Source organism: Motacilla alba, chromosome 8, assembly GCF_015832195.1.
Source record: "Motacilla alba alba isolate MOTALB_02 chromosome 8, Motacilla_alba_V1.0_pri, whole genome shotgun sequence".
NCBI classification, from domain to species: Eukaryota; Metazoa; Chordata; class Aves; order Passeriformes; family Motacillidae; genus Motacilla; species Motacilla alba.
The window spans coordinates 20598727-20626342 of NC_052023.1; the positions used below are offsets into that span (position 1 = coordinate 20598727).

Here is a 27616-nt window from a genome sequence, read left to right on the forward strand (position 1 = left end):
AATCCTTTCTTTATTTCTTTGCACTAATTATATATGCATCATACATTTCAGCATTTTGTGAGAAAGTGGCTATGATTAACATCTCATCTCACAGCTTCAGGATGCAACTATCCCTCCTCCACAGAGTGGACATGGAGGAAAGAGCCAAAATCCCACAGCGTGTTTCACTGCTTGGCTCCTGCTTCTTGTAGCGGCTTGGGACAGGACCGAGCATTACACACACACACAGAGCATCCCTGCCTGGCAGCTGCCTTCGTGCCTGTACTGGGTGTGCCCCAGAAGGTGCTGACTGCCATCATCCCAGCTCTTACAGCCGCACATTTTACATCTGCAGCAAAAACAGTGCTGACAACACACTGAGGGTTCAGCTCTTGCTGGACAGCGTTGCATTCCACCAAGGTTTTCTGTTTCTAACTCTGTGCCATGACCCCCAGTGAACAGAAGTTTCGAGGACACAAAGAAGTAGATGACCCAAACTAACCGAGGAAATATTCTGCCATATAATACTGTGCTCAGCAAAAAAAATGGAGAGGAGGGAGTGCTTTTTCTGTCACTCAAATGAAATAAGCAGTGCTCTGAAGAGAACAACTTGAATGTCAGAATGTTTCCAGCAAGGAGACAAGAATTAATAGAAACAAATACTTTTGAACTGAACATTGAAGTCAGCAGAACAAAACCTGGGTCCGAGGCTGGGTATTTTGTATAAACAAGCACCACCTCTTTCTAGATGTACCTCTGTCTCACCTTTATAAATGGCTAAAACCTCAAGAATTGTCCTCTTCTTCTTCACAGAGCATCTGAGGCTTGCCTGAGAGGCAAAGGGGAAAGGAATCCTGGTTGGCATAAATTTCATTGTCAAGATAGATTTTTTCAAGCTGAGATTTTCAAGCTTCCAAGCCTTATAATGAAAAAAAAAAAACTATTGAGAACACAGCCACAAGTGGTTCCTATGCCCTAATTACAGTGCTTTCTCAATTTCTCACCCATCAGAAGACACATCTCTTCTCACGTACAAGGGGAAGGAGAGAATATCTGTGACCGAGTGTGATACTGTTAACAAGAGCATTTAATTGGGACACATTTTTGCATCCCACATTAGGTGTGACTCTTCGTTATGTGATATGTTCATGGGTGACAGGAAAATTATGCCTTACATCTGCAGAGATGTGTAAATGCCTCATTAGGTTTAATAATTATCTGTTAGAAGGGCAGTTCCACAAGAAAATCTCTCTTAGTGAAAAATGAAAGGGACAAAAAAACCACTGCAACTGAATCAGCACTGTCCTTGCCGAGTTAATTCACCTGTCCAGAAATATTTTTACAAACACGTGAATAATGAATGTTACATTGTAAAAAATACATGAATCGGCTACAGCACAAAAAGGTTATCAAGTAGCCCATGAAATCAGACACAGACTGTATTTTCAGACCCGAGCTCCATTCAGCCTGAATTTATAAGTTAATTCACAAACGAGACAGGAAGAAAAAAGAAGGTGGAAAAGATGTTGCTGTGAGAAGTTACACATTAAACTTTTTAGGCACAACTTCTTTTCAAGAAAAAAAACTACAAGTATCAAAAATCAATAGTATATGACTGATTCTCTATAGCTAAAAATATAATAATAGATTTTTTAAAAACCAAAAAAACACAGAAAACAAAACCCAAGAATGCCTCAGCACCTTCCTGGATGTGGCACAAGGCATATTATCCTGACAACAAAAAGTTCTCATGAAAAGCTATACTATCCCAGTTACATTGACAGCTCAGTTTTACAGCTAAATGAGGATTATATAAATCTTGGAGACCAAAACAAACCATTATCAACTTCTCACAATGAGAAGGTGGTGAGACAAATGAAGCACAACCTTCACAGTAGCAAACTACACATTTTGACACGTGTCATTAAACAAAACAAATTAACCAGTTTATTATATTTAACATATTTACAAAATAGTACAAATTAAAGTACTGTAACTCCGTTATTGCATGACATAAAACAACTCCATACAGGCAAAAGCAGCACATGAAAGAGATGCTCCAGAATATTTAGGAAGTCTTTGGTACTCAAAATATAGTTTAAGATGCAGCATTAACTCAATCAATACAGGGCATTAAACACAGACAATGATATGCAGATTTATGCCACAAAAGTAAAGTTTACCTATGGCTTTCATTCTTCTCAAAGGATGACTACTTGACTCAGGAATTGCTTAAAGGCTTTACAACATTTTTAGGATGGAGAGAATACTCAAAATTATTCTAAAGCCAAGCTGCTGAAAATGACTGCTATATTTTTCAACTCGTACTGAATTGAACTGCCTCTTCTCAGAACTATATGACAGTAAAGCACTGAACACTTCACAGACCTAGAGCCTATTCCTCTACCCCTTAAACAGGCAAAACTGGGAAAGAATCATCTTTGTCTCCTTAAGGAATATAGGATTAAGCTCACAACAGACAATCAAACTGCATGGCAAAACATGATCAAAGACTGCTTACTCTAGCCTACACTGCTGTACACATCATTTACAAAATTTTAATGCATCATCTACATATTTACAAATGCTCTCAATTACTCCATCAAGTAATGTACTCAACACAATCACAGTTTACATAATTCTGAGGTAAATCCTTGAAAAGTTAGAGCATTGGCAGAATTTCATCTGCAAGGCTGAATCTCTCAAGTTTCTAAGGAGAAGCTCCTCTCTTTCCCCCGGTCACACAGCACTGCCTGCCAGGTGTGGCAGGTGGGTAAGACATTTGCAGAGATGAAGGGGATTTGGTGAACTCTCTGTGTTGCACTTGATTCTTCTTGATGGCCAGGAAAAGCCAGAAAGAAGCAAAGAATCCTGGGGGCAGCCAAAGAGAAACCCAAATATGTACTAGCAGATTCTGCTCTGTGGACAAATAGTGGAGATTACGTTGCTTGTGGACTGGGAAAGCACTGCAGGGTTAAATCATGCAGTGTCAGTGCACACCGATTTTAAGATGCCAACAGAAAAAGAGAACAGGCAAAAAGCAAAAGAGAGGATGTGGGACAGGATGAATTAACTTCATTTAGGAGCTTGCTTTTCTTTCAAGTTCTCGAGTGACACTACTTAAATAGTTAGAACTGCATATCTGAAGACATCATCCACATTTATTTTAGCTTGTAACTACATTTCTACCTCTTCATAACTACAGTAAACACTGCCTCACCAAGCAGTGAACACCACTTTACAAGGCCTGATCTTTCATGCTGGCTAACCTAGACACATTTGGGGATGTTGAGAACACTGCAACAAGACAACTCCCTCATTGAACTGCCATTAACATCTCAGGCAACAAGAAAGGAAAGGGCAGAAAGAAGTTTGCAAGTTCCATTTGCATTCACAAAAGGTGATAGAAACTCCTGTGTAACTAGGAAAAGACAGTACTGAGTTGAAAGCATCGAAGCTCATCCAAATCAATCAAGAGGTTAAGGTAAACATTATTGTTCTTGAGAAATGACATCATCTTGCATTAGTATTTTTCTCCTTCAGAATAAATCTGCAATATTTATTTAATGTTATTGCTGAAAACTTTCAACTCATCTTGTCATGACTATCCCGCAGTTGCACTTTTATTGTCAGCTGCTTAAATGAAACAACCTCACATAAAAAGGCTTGAGATGACAATAAAAGGATCACACAATTCTACTTTGTGAATGTTTTTTAAAGCAATACCATATCACTACACCTTTTTAGAATGTCTTTAAACAGATTGTTAGAAGATCTAGGGAGGACCTCAAAGTAGCCAGTTAAGTAATTACATATGCATGAATGCTACTCATATTTACTACAAATTTCCTTCAAAACGTTTTTGTGAGTGTAAAATGGTTTGTAAGCTGGTAAGTAAAGTAGTTTGATGTCTCAAGACAAGTCTACTGACTATACTTTATGCCCACTGGAATGATTGAAATCTGTTTTCTGCATGCAGTGATAAGAAACAATAAGCCTTCATCTCCTTGTACCATCACAGATGTTAGCTGGAAAAGAAACATTAAATATTCAGCCATTGCTAGTACTCATGGTGTAGTACAGGGTGAAATGCAAAGGAACAAAGGATTTTGTTTTCCAGAGATCTTCTGGGAAGGTGAGGGCTGGATTTTGTACTGATCCCCAGTGATGGCAAACTGGCAGCTTGTTTCTTGCACAGCTCTGGGGAAGGTAATAATCTGTCAGCCCAAACTTCTGTATAAATCCCAACATTAAGACTGAAAGGTTCAGACAGGCAAAAATGTTGCTGTTTAAATACTTAACAAGACCAATAATACATTGAAGATCTAAATTTTTACAATCCCTGAAACTGCTGGTCAGCAGAGGATAGTTTTTAATTCATTCGTCCTCTTCAACATATGTTGATGGAAACCAGCCCACCTAAAAAGGGGAAAAGCAGAACAAAATAATACATGAGATGCACAAGGGTTGTTGTTTTGTTTGTTTGTTTGTTTTTTAATGGCTGACCTAGGCACAACAAGGATGGGTCTGTTCAGTACATATATTAAAAAGATTACAAAGATAAACTTGGCTGACCTGACACAAAGTACCCTTAATAAAAGAATAACCTGCAGATATGACAGTTTGGAGACCAACACCCTCTATGACACTTCCTCCCCCAAAAATCTAAAACACATTTGCCCAGATTGGAAGTCTAAAAGTTTAGAAAATGCCAAGAGTTTAAGTAGTTTTACTACATGCAAGACACTAATATTTTTTGAATGAGGAGTTAAACTTTTAACAGGTTCCACTCAAGTGCCGGGAATCCTCTTATAAAGGAAACACTGACTGATTTGATTGCTTTATGTGGAGTTGAATTCCACTGCCACCAAACAAGTGTTACACATGACAATTAGACAGCAGAGTCTAATGTCTTACACTTCAGAGGTTATAAAGTTATCTACATTCAGAAATTAAAGATGTGCCAAATAAGGTTTATGTAAGACATACAGTGACACAATGTCATATATTTCTTATTTTATGTATTTGCTTTAGGTTTTTTCAGACTTCTTTATTCCTGAAGTCAATTTAACATTCATGAAAGAACTCAAAACCATAACCTAGAGCATGACTAGAAGGGGTGACTGCAGAAATTTTTAGACTACCTTGCCAAAATATCTCCAGAGGTGAGTTTATAATGTCAAGTCCAGACTATGAAAGTTACCAAGGAAAGCCAGCATGTAACAGGGCATCAGTTAGAATGTGGGCAGCTGCATTACAATGAGTTGTTCAGCTTTCTTCACATGTAAAATGTATATAGCACAACGGGTACTACTTCTGCTTCCCTATTTCTTCTGGTCTAATTGACTATTTAATAAGCTTTAACTATTTAACTTTAACATAACCAAGCTCATGTACACAATAAAAAAGATTCTCCAAACTGCATAAAGCAATAAGTCTGGACATTCTCTTCAACTGCACTTGCAACTATAATTTCCAGCTTCCAGAGAATTTACATTCTTCTACCTCACATTCCTTGACCCTGCATCTCAGCACTTTAACATGGAAACAGCAGTCTCAAATGCTTCTGCCTAATCTGCATTATAAGGCAGTAAACTAAGATTGAAACAGTAAACCCTTTATAGGTCAAAACTGAAACTTCACTTCCAAGTCTCAGAGCAGGGTGTAAAGTGAGTTCATAAAAATCCCTGCTAAATATGTCACTTCATCTGGGCCACATTCATAGAGATCAAAGCAGCAGCCTTCTATAAAAAGGTGGTTGATTCCATTGCATTGTGTTCTGGCAGGAAGATGTGGGAAATGATTCTGTGGTAAAGTGCTAAAGAGAATTTCACAGCACCAGGAACCTGACCCCAAGTATCTGTGTGCAAAACAGTTCAAGAAAGGTCAACTATAGCAGTGCTATTAATCCTGGTTATTTTCCAAACAGATAACCTTGCCCAAATATTCAGCCTGGTAGGTCACATGAAATAACCAATAATTTAGTTGCTGGGAAAGCTACCTGGCAAGAGTTCTGCCTTGCTCCTATGAAACAAAGATGAGAACATGTTCCATCTTCTGAATTTAAATACACAATGTAGGATCACACTTTTTTTTTAACAAAATCACTGTCAGTGAAGGCAGAAAGAAACACAGGAAAAGAAATAGTCTTACCCTTCCATTGACTTCACCTCTCCACCAGCCATTGGCACTCATCTTGGTATAAATTTTGACAACGTCCCCTTTGAGCAAGGACAGCTCCCGCATGTCCCGTGCACAGAAGTCATACCTGGCTATGGCAATGCCGATCACCTTCGGGCTCAGCACTGGAAGGAAGCACATGGTGATATTATTAAGGCTGCTTAAATGAAAGCTGCCAAACTACTGCAAATAGAAATACTGTAAAATATAAAAAATGATTCCACAGCAACATACACTGGCATTCATTTTATGCAAAACATCTGTACTACAAACATCAAGAAGATTTAAATATAGGTTAATGGTGTAAAAGTTGAAGGGATTTTTTTGGTCATTTTTTGAAAAGTCCTCTTTATTTTTAGAAGAAAAATCAAACTAGATGAGCCATAAATAAAATATTCCCCTCCCTGAGATTGCTAAATACATTTGCAATTATTTTATTCTTGTGCTTCATAATAAAACTTGCTGCCAGTTATATGCATCAACATATTTTACAGGTCACTAATTTCTTTCCAAAAGAATTATTAGCATTTACAGTTGATTTAACTTTAGACCTCTAATGAAGTAAAACAAACAGAATAAGGTGCTGTTCTTTCAAAAAACAACTCCCAAGTTAAATATTAATCACTTAAAACTGGAAGCTACTCAGCATTAGCAAAAAGTTACAGACTTTCCACAGGAAATTTCCACGGATCATTTGTCACCATCTGCATTAATATTGACTGATGTAAATTATTCTTTTCAGGAGTTTTGTTCTGTAAATCACCATTGAGTTTTTCTATAAAATTAAGGGTCAGTGAAATTAACACTTTAAAGTTTTAAGATACATCAATATAGAAGAATTTTGCCAATGTAAAGCCCAGACATTTTAAACAGTAAAAAGCTGTTAAGAATTTTTAAAAAGCAAAGGTACAAAAAGCCTCACTTCAAAAACCATCATTCTTCCAAATAGTTTTATAAGAAATTGTTCCACCAGTGATATAGAATGTCCAAACTTGCAAAATAAATCCTCAACGATTCCAGTGTGAAGACAATGAGAGCAGAGTAGGCATGGTCTAACAAATAAAAGACCTTTGACTTGAGCATTTTAGAAAGAACATCTACTACTCCAAGGCATTTTGTAGTTGGATTATTTGGCCACGGCATTTTTCAGCTTTTTTTTCCCATTAATACCAATCATTTCCTATGTAAATTACTGTAAGAGGAGTTTGGGAGCACAGGCAAGCTTCCTTTGAAAAGATTTCAGAAGAATTCATATGATCATGATGGATGACTTGATATAATGTACATAGAATCATCTCTGTCCTCAAAACCCTTTCACATTTATTAGAAATGCCCAATCTTCATTAGGAAATGCCTTTAGAGATTCTAGTTTATTGGTGCCCTCAACAATGTAATATTATGAATTCATATCTAGGTGCCTTTAATTTAAATCAAGAACACGAAACACAGCAGATGAGCTGAGATACCTTAACAGTTTCAGTTCTGCTTGTGTTTTAAGTTTTCTTCTGACTCCACTGGATCATAAACACATAAAAGAATTAACTATCTGAGAATCATAATATGTTCAAATACTTTCAGCTTAAAGAGAAAATGTAGACAATTTCTTTTAAACTAACAAGGAATACTACCTTTAAAATATTGTTAAATATATCACAGAAATAGAATGCCTAAAAAACAGTTTTGACAACAGATAATGCCCTAGTTTATATCACGTCACTAAAGTTTAGTCCAACACTTCTGACTGCTTATGTAGAGTATGCTTTATCAGACACTGGATAAATTATGTAAAAGATGCCATATAACAGAGAATCAGCCTCTCAGTTTATGGCTTACGTTGATGTTGCAAAAATCTAGGTGCTATATTAAGCACATCAACGCTCAAACATGCTTTTTTCCCCCTCTTAGCCAGTCAGATGTAGATGCTACTCATTTAGATCCTGACATGAATCTAATGTCCTATACCTTATCAGCATTGCAGTAATCAATTTTACAGGGAAAGAGCACATCATGGGCAGCAATTGTTTTGGAGAAAGAAAAAAGAAGAGCAGTTATTGATTGGAGGGTCAGTAAGCATTCCCAGGCATGCAGCATTCACTGAGGGATTTGGAGAAGCATTGCAGGATGCAAGGTGTGATTCTGGGGAGCAGACTGTAACTTCAGATTCTAGAAAGAAGACTAAGGGGCAAGGAAAAAATTACAGGAAGCAAAGATGAAGAAATTTGGGGAAATGGGGAAGAAAAGAACTAAGAAGGGAAGAAATGCATAGAGGAATAATAAAGATGGAAAATAGCAAGGAAAATTAGGATAGAGAAGAAAGAGGAGCACATCTGGGGGAAAGGAGGACTTTTAACTCTTTTTCAAGTCACAAAGCAGAGAGGAAAAGGAGAAAGAAGCAAGAGAATCAAAACCATATATCTTCAAAAGTCTTGAGGCAGAAAGTAGCAGAATTTAGATTAATTTAGAATCCAAGATCCATATTTTCAAATAAAAGTGAAGCTCAAGATAGGAAATATATAAAAGTAAGCCAGATGAGTGATGGAATACAGGAAAATGACAGTGCTAATTTTGGAAAAAAATATTAACCATATCTCTCTGCTGACACAATCAAAAAACACCTTGAGTAGAGACTATCAGCCCTGAATCCCCAATTAGTGCTGTCCCAGGATAAATAAAATTGAGTGAAGGCAACACATGGAAAAGACACCTGGACAGATGGGAAAGAGAAGGAACACTGAGTGAAGGACAGAAACAGGATAGCTACAGGAAGAACTCAGAGAGAGAGAATGGGATTAACAGCATAGATTGATGGAAAGAAAGGGCCTGACAGGTGGATTAATGTCAATGAGAAATTAAAGGGAGGGGGGCGGGAAGAGAAAGTGTTAAAGAAAATAAGCTGTTAAAAAGCAGTAATAAATAAACCTTGTGTAATAGAAGGGAGATACTCAGAGAACTAATTGGAAATAGAGTGAGAAATCCAAAGGAGGCAAATAAAAAGTGCATATGTGAATGAGAAAAATGTGCTTTTACTTAATCCAGCCTCTCCTTCTGCAAACAGATGATGACGACTACAGGAACTATAATCAGCTTTGATTTACACTGGAGTATGTTGGACATGAACAGTGAAATAGATGTGCTGCATATGAATTTTAATACTAGTTTGAGCCACTGATGATGCATCTGGGGTGCAAACAACAGGGGTTCCCTGTGATCACAGCAGGCTGGTCTACCTCACATGCTTGAATTCCATGAAGGTCAATGTAGTATTATTAAAGCTGAGAGTAGTTGTTTCTCTCTCCTTGTGCTCTGGCCTTCTCATAAATCTGCAGCCACTGCCCTGAGGGTTGCTCCTGTGTATTAGTTTCCAAGCTCCTTGAAGCCATGTACATTTTCTTGTACATTTACTGTTTCACCAAACCTCAGTGCCCTTATCCAGGCACAGGCAGCACCTTCAGTAGTGCTCAGCAGTCAGCTTAACCTTCTCCTGTGTTACCATCTTCCAGATCAGCAGAACTAAGCCAGCTCTGAAGATACTTTAGAAAAAAATACTTGTAATATCATGAAATAAGTATTTGGTCTTTTAATGTAGGCAAATTATTGGGCTATTTTTAAAAAGAAGGTTTACTACAAATATATGAAGCAATGCAGCTCAGCACTCAGAATATAACAGATAGATATGCATAATTAAGCACTACAGATCAATGTTTTCCTTTAATATTTTGTACTTGTGTAACAAAACACTTAAACTGGCATATTGTGATATGTAAAACATTGAATTGATACCTATTATTATAGTTATTAATGAATTTTCTGATACGGCAGTTTTTCTTTTTTAAAAAAAGAATGTCGTTATAATTTATTGAAACCTCATTGTGGGAATATATGGGAATGTGTGATAAGGTTAAAGTAACTGAGTCTTGATTGCTGTTCTATCACCGTAGGCCACGTCACAATTTCATTCTCATGGAACAGATAGCAGTTTCAGTAAGAATGGCATTTACAGTCAAGTACTGGGCAGCTGAATGCAAGATGTCCTCTCCTACCCCTGCCCAAAAGCTCACAGTATTTACCTTGAGCAAAGAGCTAAAACCTAACTCCTTCATTTTGCTTCAGATCAGGTGAGTGCTTCAGGGAGTCCAGCTGAGTGTCATCACCACAGGGCAAACAGCTACACCAACATGGCTTTCTAAAGAGGTGTCCCTTTATAAAAGCAAATGTCATCTGGAAGGGCACCTTCCAGCTTGGATTCTCAGTCATTGTTATGACTACTAAAAGGAAGTATCTGCCCCAAAAATATCTATATGTAATGGAAGAAACAACTGAGGGGCAAAACATCCAAGTGTAGTCTAAGACATGGAGATATAAATCCCTGGGGTGAATCAAGGGAGGGGTCACCAGAGATGCTCTGAGCACAAGTAAGCTCTGTAACCATTCTCCTACAGAGCTGCCACCTATTCCTTGTCCCCTCAGGAAACTATGGAAAGCCCCAAGAATCCTTCTCAGAGCACTAAATAACTTGGACAACCTCTGTGGGGCAGGTGTAAAACATACTGCCCACTGAGATCTTGATGACTCCATCTGCATTTGTGCTGGACACCTCCTTTCCCCAGAGCAAAAGCCAGCCCCGCTCCTGCTCTGCACACCCCAGGCAGTGTCCTCCACCCCTGTACACAAAGGCAGGCCAGTGTAACGTGAGCAAGTGCTGCATTCTCCACATCAGAAGCTCCTTCCACGTGCTCCTCAAAGGCATTCACCTTTCTACTGGCAAAATTCTTCTTAAATTGTCCAGCAGTGCAGTTCATCTCTTTGCAGACCAGATCTTAGAGATCACAGCAAGTGATACCCATACTGATGCACCGACTGAGGCTACCAGTGGTGCTACTATTAGCATTTTTATGTAGCCTCTTGGTTTGAAATGATTGCATCTATTTAAGCCAGAGATGGTTAAATGGAAATAAAGAAAACCATATTTAGAAAACAGATGGGCAAAATTAATTAACGATGTTAATGCAGAATTTAAAGAAAGCATTCTCTACAAAAAAAACCTATTGTATTCTAAGATGCTACTGCAGTATGGTTTGCTGCAGGGATGGGACGAATGTATTATTTACCAACAAGCAGTGAGATTTCCATGTTTGTGCATTTGAACAAATACATTAAAAATATGTAGCTCATAGATGTCAACTGCATAGCAAATTAACAGCCAAGTGGTCTTGAATCTGCTGCAACTATTGAGCTTTGCAACTCCTATTCAAACTGCTTACTGCAATAAGCAGTAATAATCCAAAAGTTTAAGAGTTTTATTTTTGTTACATTCGAAGAAAAACAAGTAATAACTCAGTTTTTGGAGTCAGAGAAGATCTGAAGTATTAGATTCGTCCCTTCCCTCACCTGCTGCACACAGAAACAACTGAAGCAAATTTAGAAGAAATATAAAAGCAGTAAAGCAGTACCTGACCAGAAAGGAGTGGAGGAAGGGGGAACAAAGCTGTAGTCTGGAGGAGTTACAAAAGAAAACCCACAGAACAAAGAAGGGGCTTAGAGGAAAAAAAAAGAGAAAAAGAGAAAAGCAAAAGAACATTGAAATATTGGCATAAGATTTAAATAATAGTTTTTTAACTATATAATTCATTGATAATAAGGAAACTAAGGTTCCCTACTAAGGATGTCTGCAAGGAAATTGACTGTAATAACTAGAAAATTTGGATCTATGATTTAATTTTTAACAATTCCATTTTTCAAAGAGTAAAGTAGGAAGAAGTCACCCATTTAGGGTTTCAGAGAAGTAAATTGTAACTGCAGCCTCTTGCAAATATTTTCAGATTTAACAAAAGTTTTTTTAATTCTTTGTGTGCCCCACTTCTTACCATTACAAAAGCAAGAACACATGCATACATAAATCCTCTTAAACCCAGCAACACTAGTCACATGCCCTTAATTAGGATATAGTCCAAGTTGACCTGGAGTCAACACCAAACTATGGCATGGAAAAGAAGTATGCATTCTGCCCTGTAAACCATTAACATCAATAGGAATGCCACAGCTAAATGACATCCTCTCAGGCCCAAACAGTACTGCTCATATTTGCAGTTACCCCGACTTACAATAAACCCCTTGAGCAAGTAATAAAAGCTTGGCCTAGGCAGAACCAGCACATCATCCTAAGCCCCTATAGCAGCTTCCCTGGGTTAAAGCCACAGGTGCTGTTACTCTGTTGTCAATAAAACTAGGGGCAATGTACTTTTAAATGCAAAAATTAGATGAAATTAACTAGAATTGCTTCAAGTGAAAATACAGTTTATTGACCTGTTCTCACATTTTGTCCCTCTTTGGAAGAGGCAATAAAGATATATAGTGTGTGTGTCTAATGAAGTTGGGATCTTTGCTCCCAGCTGTGATTTGCAAAGGTACATCCATCTCAACTGGATAAATGATAATGCAGCCTCTAAATTATAGCTAATAATATCTGTAATTACTGAACAAGAATTTTCCTTCAAAAAGTAGCAAGGTTATATTTATCACTTACAGCTACTTCTCTGAATTTATTCTTCTGACTACACATGAAACACAGTAATTTTGCTTCAAAATGGTACTTGCAGGAATGATGACTAGAATGGCTTTATGCAAGAATCCATGGTGGAGATAATGGTACAGGTTTGTGCATCTTACCTGGATGACAATACATACATTTGTGACAAGGAAACTATAAGCATGAATAAAATAAACAGAACTGATACTGTATTTTAACATTGATAAATCTTGGGTTTAGAAATAAAAAATATATCCCACAAAACAAACTAACAGCGTTTTAGGTTAGTGTCTCATAGGACAAGAAAATCATGCTCCAGGGCCTCTTACACTCTCGAAACTCCCTTCTGATCCTTCCCAGCGATGATGCTTTCTCCACCTCTAACACTGAATGGACTGTCTGGGATGCATGAGGAGTTCCTTTATACTGGAGACAGTAACCCCAAGTAACAGCGCTGTGGGAAACTGTGCTACACAAACCAAGAGGGCCACTTGACTCAAAAGCAGGGCCCATTCTCAGAGGCAAACACCGGCCTTTACTTCTCCAGAAGCACAATGGCAGAGTGGAACAGCAGCCCACAGGAACACACCCAGGTTAGGTGCTGTATGGGGGGTGGCTGGTCCTTAACTGAGCACACTTTATCCTGATTTTTCTCTCTGATATAGCTGGAGGTTTGGTTGCATGTGTCAAATTCTGAACAAGTAAACCTACTTGGGCAAGGAAATCCTACTAGATTTCTACAGATTTTGATGATAGGGTGTTGGTGTTGGCTTCTAAGGAGAAAGGCTGAATTCTTTTGATTCCCTAAGGGCTGGGATGATACTCGCTTTGTTTTACTTTACTAACAGATACCTTTACACAGTTAATGCATTAAGCATTAGAAGGCACTTAATGCATTAAGCATAAGTAGGATGTGATAACTAGTTAATAGACCTAATCCTAGTTAACTGACAAAGAAAAATATCACTCAGGTAGGACCTGGCTTCATGATTTAGGTTACATTAAAATTTAAATTTCATAAAGATTCAAATTTCTCTATATGATTGTGCTCTGCATCAGCAAATCAGAATGAAGTGCCATTATTCTACTCCACAGAGTAATGTCCACTTTTCTTCCCTTTTTGCCTTTATTTCATTAACTGGTTGATCATTCCTGTAATCTAATGTAAGAATTAGTATTTTTTGTGCAGCAAAACAAAATTTGATTATACTGTGTGTGTCTAGAAAAGCCTAAGACTGAAAAACTAAGAAAAAGGAATATACCATTTCCCAAAAAATCTTCTCAATTAACTTCAAGTTCCATATTGACAGAAATAAATATCTGACAGATTTTACCACAACATTAAAAGAAGTGTACAATGAATATGAGAACAACACAGGTGACATCTGCAGGACAAGGAGACTGAAAAGTAAAGTTCTAACCCAATTGGGAAGCAAAAAACTGGAAAGGCAAAATAACTATCCCATTAAGAGATTTTATTTTTTAAAATTATTCTAAAAATCAAGTAAATGATGAGGCAAGAATCAAACCCCCTGAAAATTTAAGAAGTTACAAGGTGACTTTTTATGATTCATATTAGAAACCACAAGTTAAATGAAATACCAGTTGTTTTTCTTTGCCCATATGGCAAAATGAAAACATAACAAATACCAAAAAAATTAACATACATATTTCTCACTCTTTTCTGGGAAGTAAAGGCAATTCAGTATTGCCATCCAATTTCACAGCAGCTCAAAGACCTTGGCAGCAGAAAAATGATAAAACTCTGTCAAAGTCTGCAGTAGTTCAACTAATGTTTTTTAGAAATAATTTTCCCACTTATTCTGTCAGTTACATATCCTAAAGATCTGCTTTTTTTTTTGAAAAAAAGCTGATGTCTTTTCAAAAGATGGCTTCATTAAAAAATCCAGATATGTGAATAGTATAGAGAAAAATACTGCGTTAAAGCCAAATCCTTGTTTAAATTAGCTTCAAACTGTCAAAGCCCATTGTATTCACTAGCTTCAGCCCCACGCTGAGTAGCTGCAAAATTGGAAAAAGATGGAGAAGTGCCCTCTCTCTTCACCTACTTTGTCTGGCTTCCTTCCAACAACTGGTTTTCTTGCACTTGGATTATGTGGGAAGAGATCAAACAAATCAGCTGTGTGGTGATCCTCACCAAGGGCTGTGAGTAAACTCCATGTCCAACTGCTGCCCCGCATGACTTATTTGCTTCCTCTACTAAACCAAACCTCAGCCTCAAGTTTCCCAAATTCTTTCTAAATTCAGCCCAGCAGGGTTGACTCAGCCTAGATATAAGGCTTTGCTTACATCACCTTGGTAAAATGAACAAGACAGCTTAAAAACAGAGCAGAGTGACCCACAGATGGACTGATAATCATGGACATTTTGGTTAAACAAACAAAACAAAACAGAACAACAAATAAATCACCGTACTCGTGGGGACACACTTTACTGTCCAATCCATTATAGGAAGTGTCATTCAGAGTCAATCTAGATAAAGCAGCAGAATTATGGAAATCTATTAGATTTTACATGAGGAGTTTGGGAATTGAAAGGTTTTTCAGGTCAGTTTGGTCCAAGACAAAACCGGCAGTTTCCACCAGCACAGTTTGTAGCATCAAAGGGCTGATAGTTACTGTAGCAGAGATGCCCTTTCCTCATCCTCTGGACTAAAATGAGAGCATCCCTCTTACTCTCCCACACACTGCCTAAAAGATTTTGTAAAAGAAGATGTTTTCATTTGTATGATGACTAGAGTTAATGAAGATGTACCATAAATCTTGTATCCTGTAAATCAGGAAATTATTGAGCTCTTGCAGAGTAAGAAGTTGGTGGACAGTACAGATATATTCTAACTGAGATACATTCTAACTGGCCTAAGGAAAAAACAGAAAACAATCTGGTTTGGCTCACAGTCAGTAACTCAAAAAAATGCCAAGTCAATCAAGCGAGAAGCACAGGGAGACCATGAGCTAAAGGGAGAGGAAAGGACAGGGTAGAGAAATTCACCAGGAATGGACATGAACATCACTGAGAGGAGACAACTGATGGAAGCCCTGGGAAGCAGTGAAGGAGAAAAGAAATGGAAAGAAAATGAATTGGGAAGTAGAGACAGTAAATAAAATGCCAGGGACATGCTGGTTTCTCCCACTCATTTGTCCTAAATTATCTTCACTTTAACTAGGAGAGGAAGAAAGCCTCCAAAATCACAGAAATGTTATGGAACAGAGGCAAGCAAGTAAACAAATGCTCACAAACACAGAAAATGAAAGTAACAAAGCCACCACCATCATCTCAAAGACTAGACTGGGCTTTTTGGGCTTTTACAGCAGTCTTCATATTGATAAAACGCCCATTAATTTTTATTTTCCTCTTATTATTTCCAGAAGTACAAAGATGCAGCCAATGACTGCAGAACAGCAAATCTAATATTTGCTCTTTGACAGAAACATTATATATTTTCCAGAGGCCAGTCACGTGGTAGGTTTTATCATTAACGTTGAACCTTCCATGTCCTAAAAATCATGCTAACTTCCACTTAAATTGTAATTCGCTTAAATAAAGGACAGCATATGGATTGCAAGCCTTCTCAGCTTATCTCTAAACTTCACAACTTTTTAACTGCTATTTTACATTGGACAGCAGTTCATTAACTTTTGAAACTTAGTAAGGGAACTCTAATAAACATTCAGTGTTAAAAAACATGCATAAAATAATTATGATATAAGAAATCTATTTTTTTACACAATTATTTGGTATTACTGAGATGCTACTTCATAGGGCTACGCTACAAGACTGATTTATTTAAATCTCCTTTTAAGGATTAGAAATTTTCACAGATATTAACACTTGTAGCTGCACATATGCAAATTTCTTAAGAAACTAGGCAAGATGCAGTTTAATCTCTCACCAGCATGTCTAATAGAATTTTTGAATATCAGGGAGATTTTAAGTTTGGCAGGAAGACAAGCTTGCTAGACATGTTTATAAATTTCCTGGCAGACTCGAATCTGCTTAGCTTCCAAAAATCATAGCTAAAAGCAATGCTATAGTAATTGGTTATATGTCAAAAATGGAAGATGAAAATGCTTCAAGTACCTTGTCCTTTTAGTGTGTGTATATATATATATATATATATATATATATATATACACATTCACACACACACATATATATATATGACAGAAAGTAATCCACAAGAATTTATAATCCTCACCATTGCCACCTGTTCTGTTACTCCTCTGTCCCACCGAGTTTTCAGATTCTTTGTATGGAAATTGAAGAGTAGTATCCAGACTTCTAAAACCTTCTTTGAGAGAGTGGTGCTTGTAGTATTCTACGAGTTCCTTTCAGAAAGGAAAAAGACTTGTATTGGAAATTGAAATCACATACCATTCAGCATTCTGGTTACAGTCAATGGCAGCTTTATTATGTAGGTAACCTTATTTTACAATACATCCCATAGAACATGGTTATTTTTTAAAATATAAAGTACTAGCTTTCATATTGCCACTTAAAAAATTTAAACAAAACAAACAAACCAGAAAAGACACCCCAAAAATCAGCTAAGTAAAATCTTTTTGTCAGAGTCAACATTTGCTGCTTCTTTAAGTCAGGCTGAGTATGGCTTGGCTTTTCTAGGGTCAGGCAGAAGGCAAGGTCAGCTGCTGGCTAAGGATGGAGTGGTAAATGTCCCTGTTTTCTCAAAACTCTTTTGCAATAATAAATGATGTTTATCTACACAAGTATTTGTAAGTACACAGATCTGAAATAAAGCACGTGGCTTGTAAGTTAACAGTGACTTAATGTGCAGATACTCAGATGATGTAAAACTTCCAAGGCAAGGCAGGCTTGGGGGGTGTCAGACAGTGCACACTGATTGAAAAATCCAGTATTTCACATTCTCCTTGTGCCCAATCCAAAACTTTCATTGTCTCTGTGTGTGTGCATCTATATAAGCATTCATAGCCACACACAGCAATATTTTACGCATATATGCAAAAATTCACATATGTAAATCAAAAGAATCACGGAAATAGTTTACATAACCAAAAAGACAAGTTACTCAAATTCCTACTCCAAAGAAGGCCACACCCATCAAAAATATGACAGCTCATGCTATTCCTTTGATCTTCAACCCCTGCCATTTTCTGTTACATTTGAATTAGCCCTAGAAATCTCAATATCACATCGTTCGTACACAGAGCTAGAAGAAGATTAAAAGTGACTGGACAATTCAAAGCAAATGTACTTCAATTGATCCATTCAAATGGGGGATTTCACTCTTCAGAAACGCAAGCACAAAGCAATGTATTTACTGTAAACCCTTCACTTCATTCCACTAATTTACATTTACACTTGCAAAATCAGAGTTGGCCAAGCCAAGCTTAGGCCAAAATTAGGAGATCATACTGTGTTTAATAATTTCCTTCTGTGAAAAAAAACCCCAACAAAAAAAACAAGCAAACAAACCAAAACAAACAAAAGACATCCAGCACCACAAAAAGCTACCAAAATGTTTAGTCTATAATAGCCTACATCAGCGATACTAAGAACTCTTTGGGCTTTGCTGTTTGATATCAGCACATCATACAAACTGGAACATCAGCAATGAATTTACTCCCATATCATCACTGAATATCCAGACATTCAAATTACCACAACAATACTGTGTGTGATTTGTAAGTAAGTAGCATTCAAAGTAGGATATCTGGATAAATGGAATATAATTAGAATGAAACTCTTGTTATCTTTTTGCGCAGTCTAAGTCTTTAAGAATTGTGTTGTTTGGTAAAAGCAATTAGAATTCCAAATGGACAGATGATGTTTGTTGGCAAAATAAGTAAAATGGTTTTAAACAGAGGAAAAGAAAAAAATAATTTCATGTCACAGATTCAGTTACTTTTAAAGCTTAGGTTTTAATTCCATTATTCCATGAAAACAGTTGACTGACAACTGGCCTCTAAAACATGAATTGCCCAAATCACAGTAGCAAGCTTACCAACAGATGAGTGAGTTAAGCAGTCCGTGCCAGCATGGATGGGGCTCCTCAGGAGCCTGTCACATCACCCTGATTCACAGCAGCAGCCAAACTGACCTTTCACTGCACCCTGCTCTACACACTCAGCACATTTTAATTACTCTGGTGGAAGTTTTTCAAATGTACTATGAAAAGCAGACACAAGAACTCTGCTACTTTTTCCCCCTCCAAAGCAGTACAAAACGCTGTGTCACTGCAGATCACTACTTAACATTTCCATGGATGCTGCCTTTGTCTCTCTTCTGCTCCCACTTCTACTCAAACTTTTGTTCCTCTTTTCTTTAAGACACTGTTACTGTTTCTCTTGCATCTATCCAGAACAAAGCAGTTGTTTCACAGCATGTACAAACACCACACCACTTGTGTATTTAACTCTCAAGGGCAGAATTCATAATACCCTAAATCTGTATTATAAAATAATTCTTTCCTACTTGAATGTTAGCAAGGCCAAGTTGGTAGCAGTGAGGTCCTTACACCAGAAATTTCTTCTGTCCCCTCAATTCTGTGATGCAATGCATATTCTGTTTGCTCATTTTCCATCCAACTTGGTCCTTTATTTATATTTCTGCTCTACTTTGGAACCAGTGCATTAAACTGCACCACTGCCATAAGAAGAAACCTGGCAGCGTGGCACTCCAGCTGACGAGTTTTGCCAAGATCAGTTTCCAACTAATCATTTGGAGGGTTCACAGACTAAGCAACCACCTCCTCCTGTATGTGAGCAACACCATAATTTCTGCTGCTAAACAATGAAAAGATCTCAGGGTCCCCAGCCCTAAAACTAAACAACTCACCGGCTAGTAAGTGTGAAATGAAGATGAGAGCACAAAAACAGCTTGGTGCATTCTTCATCAAGAAACTGATGTTCTTCCTGTTCTAATGAGCATTTACGGATTATCATTTAATCTCTCCCCACTTCTAGGATGCTCGTGTTTTACAGAGTATCAGTGGTTAAACTAAAATAATTTCTAAGGCTTCCTGGTTTTAAGGCTTCTCCCTGCTCTTGTTTTGTATTAATTTTTATTTAGCATTTTCGCATACTTGAGTATGCATGCAGGAAGGCTGCTGCATAAATTTTAATCCAATTGATTCCTAAAAACCAAGCTCTCCAAAGATATCAAATTCTCCTTTCCAGATTCAGCCTAACTCCAGAGTGGGCTGATGGATGGGATTCAAATGCCTCCTCTCTTCCCCTTCACTACAAGGGACACAGTCCAGTCCTAACAATAAATGTGTAGACTTAAGCACATAATTTTATCACTTAGAGCTAAAAACATAAACATAAAAAATTATTCTATCAGCAGGAGTGGACACAATTCAGATCTTTCACTCACATAGCTTTCTGGAATTTCGTAAACCAAAGTAGCTCTCTCTAACAGAAACAGCTGCAAAGAAAATCTCACAATGTTAAAAAGCTAATCAATGCTTACCATTAAATTTTTAAATTTTCTATTTTCTGCAATGTGGAAAAAGCCATCTCTTGTTAAAATCTTGATGTGTTTCACTTCGTTATTGTACCTGTGGGCAATGAATAACTTATGAATATAAATGTGTTTTTAATCAGACACAATCAATAATTACCTGCGGGCATGCCCCTAGAACACCACACACATAAATTCTTAAGACAAAATGTATATCTGTGCCAAAACAAAGTTGACATCTAATCAACCAAACATATTTATTAAAGTACAGCTAAAGAAGTATCTGTCATCAGGAAAAAAGTCCCCGCTACCTGCTTATTCTAATTGGGAATTCCCATGTACTTCCTGCTTTTATATTCATATTGATCAACAACATAAAAACAAACAATTATTTGCACCCAAAAATGTACAAAACCACATTTTACTGAATAGTCTGAGATGCAAAGGGCATTGAGTTCTCACCAAAGCCAATGAAACAGATCTCACTGTACTGCAAACAATGCTTACTCTTCTCCAACGTGCTCAACCTTTATTTTTGTAGCCTCAATTTGCTACATCAGCATTATAAAACCACTGCTTCTTTCCTTCTATAAATCCTTGGTATTTTTTGACAGCAACTTCGGTTTTTCTATATTGACTCTCTTCAAGGGTGCACATAATTATATAATAGAAACAGTGGTTTCTTTTCTATATTTATTTAAAATACTCATAATTATATAATAGAAACAGTGGTTTCTTTTCTATATTTATTTCAAATACTATCTAGAAAAAAATGAGAACAGGAAAACTTTCCTGAGGCATTCTTAATCCACTTCCACTTACTTAATACTAATTGCATATTCTCCTGATTCTTTGGTCCTGTGCCGCACCAGGTAAGTGCTGTTTACTCTGTTAATTAGTTCACTTTCTGCTTGCAATCGTTCCATTGCTCCTGCAAACCTGTAACAAGGAAAATAAAAATTGCCCATGATTTTTTTCAAAGGTCTATTAAATATGCAATAGAGAGGGAAAAATATTCTGCATATCATGAGGACTAAAAATATATCAGTTGCAACTGAACACCATTTCCAGATTTCTGAATGAAGAATAAAACATGAAATAATTCCACAGCTGGGGGTTGTGGAATTCCTAATTAGAAAAGTACTTATATGCATGTTGAATACAATGTCTGCTAAGGAAAGTGCTCAAGCCCAAGCATTAGCTGAATGACTACTGGCTTGAAAAGTTCATAAAACCAGCTGGTTTATCTGCATCATATGCTGCAAGAGAAGCAATACAACAGTGGTCCAGAACCTTTGAAACTCCCTGAGTTCTAGGGAGATTTATTGCATCACAATGGAAAAGCAGCCACCAGAGGTAAATCAGGTCAACAAAAGATCTATATGAAAATTTGGTACTTACGCAAGACAGTATTTTATTTAGTTTCATAATTATGCATAACCTCTAAAGGCTGAAGTGGAATGGGTATACCCAACATCCAGAGGGGAGAAAAAAAAAATCAGCCTAAACAACCCAAATTTGAAAAAGCTGATGCCAAGTGTTGAAAGCTAAGACAAACAAATCACTGATTCTGCAGCCTGGCTGCATGAGCAGATTTGTGCCCTTGCTCTGCCCTGTGGTTTGTGTAGGACATTATGAGAGCCTGTCAGCAGACACTCATTTGCAAAACCAGAGGTTAAACTGTTAATTGGAGAAAATAACATAGCTTCCAGGGAAATTATGCTTATCTTACCATTTTACAAAGGTTGTCACCACTACAGACCACCACTATGTAAAATTTCACACCAATATATCACAACCAATTAGAAAGGAGCTTTAAGTAAAAAAACTGTTCTTTATTAAAAATCCAGTAATATGCTTTCTTCTAACAAAATTATAAATAGATCAAATGCTAGAAATCAATTCAAATATCAATTTTAAATAATACACATTTTACTTCGCTTGTTATGAAAAATCAGTATTTGTTTAAGTGTGATCCTAATTTCACTTTTGGCAAGTTAAGAGGAAGTCAGAACTCATGTCTAAATGGCAAGGCATAAAATCAGTGAAAGAACACAAGTGATGCTTACTCTGCTCTCTCAGAGCCACCATGTCTTTGCTGAGTTGTGGGAAAGAGTTCACACACTTCATAAACCCAGAGCAGCAGTGGTTCAGCAGTTCTGATCCACCATCTTTTTCACAGTATCATCAAGGTTGGAAGAGACTGCCAAGATTCATCTAGTCCAACCATCAACCTTGCACCACCACAGACACCCCTAAACCATATCCCCAGGTGCCACCTGTATCTCTACAGCTTCAGTGTTGGTGGGGGTTTTTAAGGAAATGCAGAATTATTCACGATACAAGCCGTATTTAACATTATTCCTTCCTTTATTCACTCAACATGTAAGATATGCTTCCATGCTTCATATTATAATCATCTCTTATTGTTCTATTTCAGACCTCTGGGACTAAGGCTGTGCAGCCACAGACTTGTAAACAAAACATCACAATCATTAAGCACTTCATTATATCAGAAACGCTTTTAGGCAACACATGGTGTTGCTTTCCCAAACCATTACATAATGTCTCCTTCTGAAGCCTGGAAAGGTTAAACCAATATAATTTAAATTGCAGTAAACACAGTTGCTTTCTGTGACTGCTTCTTTCAGAGATTCTTTTAAGAAAAGACAGAGACTTACCACAGCTGTGAAGAGTAGTCTACTGGCTTAGGAACCTAAGACATCAAAAGGTACAGAAAATGAGGATCAAGATTTTTTTTCCTAAAAACCAGATAACAGATTGATTAAACTATCAAAATCCAGGTGATCTAATTTGTCCACAAGTCTATTTTCTTTAATGGTAGTTATAATAAAGGACAAATATTCCATATCATTCTGAAAGTAGTACAGAATATTTTAAGCTCTTTCTCCTGTGACAGTTTGTTTTGGGTATTTTTACTTCACAGAACTGTTCAAACAAAGCTTTTCTGACAGTGCCTATATTCAAATTTCATACACAAAATAGCTCAGTGCTCTGTATTGTAGAAAAGTGCACTAAAACATGCAACCAATTTACAGTAATGTATAAAGCCCATTTCATGTATTCAGGAGTGTGTGGCCTTAGACTGTCCACTGGGAAATATGCTCTGTAATCTTCAGAGACCTGAGGATATCCACAACTTCTACCACATGACATCATTCATTCCTTTTTATTTCACTTGGGCAGCTGTTGTACTGTATCTTGCTAAGCATGTCATTTGATTCTGAAATTAAATTTAAAAATTAAACTGCAATCAGCTTACAAAATGGATGTTACATGTACACAAACATATGAACAGATAATGTTTACTCATGCACAAGAGGCACAGTATCATCTCCTATTAGTGTGTGAAAACTCAGTATTACCCTACTCTTCTAAAACAGTGTGTGAAAATGCACGGTGCTGAAAAATGGATTTTAATGAAAGGTTAACATAAATCTCACACACTTATAACTTAAGGTCACATATTCTTAGGTAAGCAGAATGTTTTGGGTGTTTTTCCTTCAAGTAAAACTAACGAATGTTTTATTTTCTGGTGTCTAATAGAGAAGAAATTACAGTAACATTCTTCTCGAATTTTTTTATTCATGATATATGGAATGTAACCAAAAGAGACTTCCAAAAACAAATCAAGTCAGGAAAATATTACGAAGGCCTATAAACTTAAATTCATTGAATTGCAATCAATTACAATTCCCACTGTCTTGACCTCAGGTATCAACCAGGATCTCTATCAAGTCTCTAGACTTGACCTTGAAATAAACTTCAGTGTGGAACACATTAAAGTTCTCCGTGATAAAATCAGGCTCACGTGTTTGGCTTGTGTAGCAGTAAATCTAAACAAGTATTAAACAGTCGTTTAGTCTAGTTCTTGAGAGAGAAAAAGGAAACACGCATTATTCCCAAAGAGTGTAGACAAGGGCTCTTTCCACAGCAGCATCTGCAGTGCTGGCAGCACGTGAGCCCCGCAGGAGTGCAGGGCACCCAGGAGAGCCAGGTGTCACCCTGGCAGCAGCACTGGCCTTGCCCATCCCTGCAAGTGCTGATGGTTACTCAGGCAGCTCTGCTTCCAGTGGGCAGACCTGGCAGAAAGTTAATGGACTACGTAAATGCTGACAAACAATTCCTAAGAGAAATGTTTCGGTCTATCAACCTGATGACACTTCAAGGCCACAATTTCAAAAATTACCAAGCTTTTACATGTCGCAAGATATCCTTAAATATTTTGAATTTGTTTCAGTATTTTTAGCAGTGCTAATAAACTGGAAAGGATATAAAAATTCAAACATGGTTTAAGTTCATCCTCCAGAGCAGTTAAAGGATAGATGAGTAGTTGCTTTTGTAAATTTTGAATGGACAAATATATTCATGTAATGAGTGTTGTTCATTGGCACAAAGAGGATAAAATCAAATGTTATTCCAGAAACTCTTGGCTCATGCTGTGCTATGTTTTCAATGCCTCTACAGAAAAATGGAGGACAGCTAGGAAGAAACAGATATTACTCATGTAGTGCATAAAATGTCTGCTGACATATACTACTTATTTTAAAGGGAAAAAATTGTTTATAGGGACATCTGTGAGAAGTCTGGAATATAGATATTCTGGAGCTCAGCAGTTTTTCATTCAATATTCATTCCTAAAGTCTTCTGATATATGGATTTTATGCTGTTTCTGGGCATTTTTATATCAGATGGTTGTAAAGACTGTTAGACTTAATAATAACAGTAAAAGTTATAGCATGTTTAAAACCTGATTGATGTTTCAGTATCTTTAACTGCATCGTTTATCATAATAAGATGTTTATATTTCATCCTTCCAAGTTAACAGTGGTGAAGCATCAATTTATCTTTTTGTTCTGATCATGACACCAGTTGGTAACATTGCATGAATAGTATTTATTCATTCTGTAAAACTGCATTATTTTCAATACTCCTCTAAATAGTATATTTTAAATTTAGTAGAAAGCTTTACCATCAGAAAGAGATGTTACCTACATAACATCCCAGCAGTATTTTTCCTAACTTCAGATATTACACTGCCAGTGCTTTTAAAGTATATAGTGATTCCTAAAAGTGCTGCTACAGCTGGGGTCAATGACTGAGCAAGGACTGATGGGGTCACTGACAGGGACACCATGGAATGGGAAATCCACCCTTGAATAATAAGCAAGGGGTGGGTGGGAAATTCACAAATTTAACAATAAGCAAAGGGTGGAGGGATGACAGCTAAATTCACACAATAATTTCATCTTTATTTCAGATTTGTCCTCTCACCCAAACTAACACAACTTGTACCTACAAATAGTCTGCGTGTTCCTCTTCAAACAAAATCCTGGAAATATAGGGTATTAAAGATGTCTTATGGCATTTTAACATACTTAATACTCTTTAGGATCTCATATATACTTGTTCTGGAAACTAAGGCACAGTAAGTCCCAAAGATATATCAAAAAGCAGCTACTAAGAGCTGACCCCACCTACTTACAAAAGCCACTGAAGTGGCATATCTTGATTGATGTAACAAAAGCAATTATATTAATAAGTCAAACTGTTGAGAATCAGGTTAAAGTAAGTGAAAACTACCTTAAAGCAAAGTAAGGACTAGGATTCATTACAGGGTTTGTGGGTTTTTATCAATTAACCTCAACAAAGAAAGGCAGTAATCTGATGCACAGTGTTACAGGGGGCAGAGAAAGAGCAAGTACATAGTATATTAATACATCATCACATCTGTACATAAAAGTCTTGAGTACATATTATAAAATTATTTTTCTTATTACTTTCACAAACTTTTCTAGACTGAGAAGATTCTTGTGCGAAATAAAGACAGGTAAGAACATAAAGAAAAAAAGAAAATTTATCAAGCAGTCAGAATTCAAAGTTTTATATTAGTTTTACAATTTTTAAACTTACTACCTAGGCTGTAATCCCTCTCTCTAACCCAAAGTGACTGGGGAATAGATTAGAGCCACAGCATTCTCACCTTCCTGCTGGGGAAGGAACAAAGTGCACTTTCACATAAAATGTATTTGATCTACACTCTGGAAACTCTTCAGACAGTTCAATTTATTAATATTCCCAAAAGTGAAACCTGCTTATCAAACTTGTCTTCTTGGTATGTCCTACTTACATTCAATAACCAAAAGTATTAGAACTCTCTACTTTAAGCAATCCTGAACTCACCATGAAAGCAGCAAGGAACTAGAAACAATATTATTTTTGTAAGATGAAATTAATCTTGATGAACAAACAAACTGGCAGTTTTCCAGTAAGGGGGCAAACAGAACTAAATAATTGTACTTACACATGGGCTAGGTTTTACTGCATCACTTGGGAAGAATCCAAGCTCTCCTGTTGTTAGATTTCTTCCCTAAAAAAAAAAAAAAATCCATTGTTGAGACATAATTGGGATTAACAGTAAATAATAATACACACCCAGGGATTTAGGACAGTAAATTTTAAAGACAAGTGTCTTTAAAATAAAATGCTGTTCTAATAGAGTGTTGCTCAATGTTTCTGTGGGTTTTGCTGTTGTTTTGTTGGGGTTTTAATATAATTAAGTAATAATTATAACTGATAGATCTGAAAGCTCTGAGAGATAAGAGGCAAGAAGGGAGCTCAGAGACTGCGATGTGATTCCCAGTTCTGTCAACGTCTGCCAGTGTCTGATATCTTCATTAATGTTAATTATCTCTTTTCAAGTTACTTCCTCCTCAGCTGGCATTCTACAGAAAGCTGCCACCTGCAACCTTGCAGATCCCCAAAATGACTACCCCACTGTGCAGCAGTGGCTGCAGCACCTGAGGGACCAAACTCCAGCGGGAGTCCAGAGCTTGTGATCCAACAGCCAACGTTAAGCGTTTCCGTAAGTGACGCACGTCAGTGGAAATCGACTGGGCAGGGGAACACTAACAGAATTAAAGATGACTCCCTGACTGTGGTGTGCTGACATGCTGGAGATGCAGCCACACAACGGGGAGACCAGGGGCAGAAATGCATCCAGCATGGCCTGAACTGAGCCTTTCCTGCACCACCATGGCTGCCCTCCCAGAGTGGCAGGAGCACCAATTTACTCCAGCTTCTAAGCACCAAAAGTGACCTGACCATCACAAATCCATGCATCAGCAGCTCACACTCAGTTCAACACCAACCAAGCTCTCTTTAAGAACACCTTGAAACATCTTTTTATTCCTAGTAGTAATATTTGGCAGTGAAGACACATTTCAGAGTAGAGGAGAGCACATACCTAAAATCCTGAAAACAGATTCATAAAATGAAGGCATCAAAGTGTGTATTTAGGCAAACAAATGTTTTAGTTTCACTCATTTTTTAAAAGCACATAAATACTTCACCTCCTTTACATGCAACTTACTGACTGTAAATATTACACACTCTCAGCATTTGACAATGAGATTAGGCATAAGTATTTTACAATCATTAAAAGCA

The 27616-nt window shown here is 37.1% G+C and overlaps 1 protein-coding gene across 2 annotated transcripts in view; it reads right to left on the bottom strand.

The window, feature by feature from the left end:
• Window positions 1–1903: 1903 nt before the first annotated feature.
• Window positions 1904–27616, bottom strand: part of VAV3 (vav guanine nucleotide exchange factor 3) — a 147428-nt gene continuing 121715 nt past the window's right edge. Inside the window, exons 21-28 of one of the 2 annotated variants that reach the window (XM_038143683.1) lie at window positions 26475–26540; window positions 22831–22865; window positions 20972–21088; window positions 20159–20246; window positions 16905–17034; window positions 11610–11693; window positions 6133–6284; window positions 1904–4398 (exon numbers count right to left, since the gene is read on the bottom strand). In XM_038143683.1, the coding sequence (XP_037999611.1) occupies window positions 4357–4398; window positions 6133–6284; window positions 11610–11693; window positions 16905–17034; window positions 20159–20246; window positions 20972–21088; window positions 22831–22865; window positions 26475–26540 (714 nt within the window). In that variant the 3' untranslated portion in view covers window positions 1904–4356. The remainder of the gene's footprint in view (window positions 4399–6132; window positions 6285–11609; window positions 11694–16904; window positions 17035–20158; window positions 20247–20971; window positions 21089–22830; window positions 22866–26474; window positions 26541–27616) is intronic. The other variant, XM_038143684.1, reaches the window with a different exon arrangement.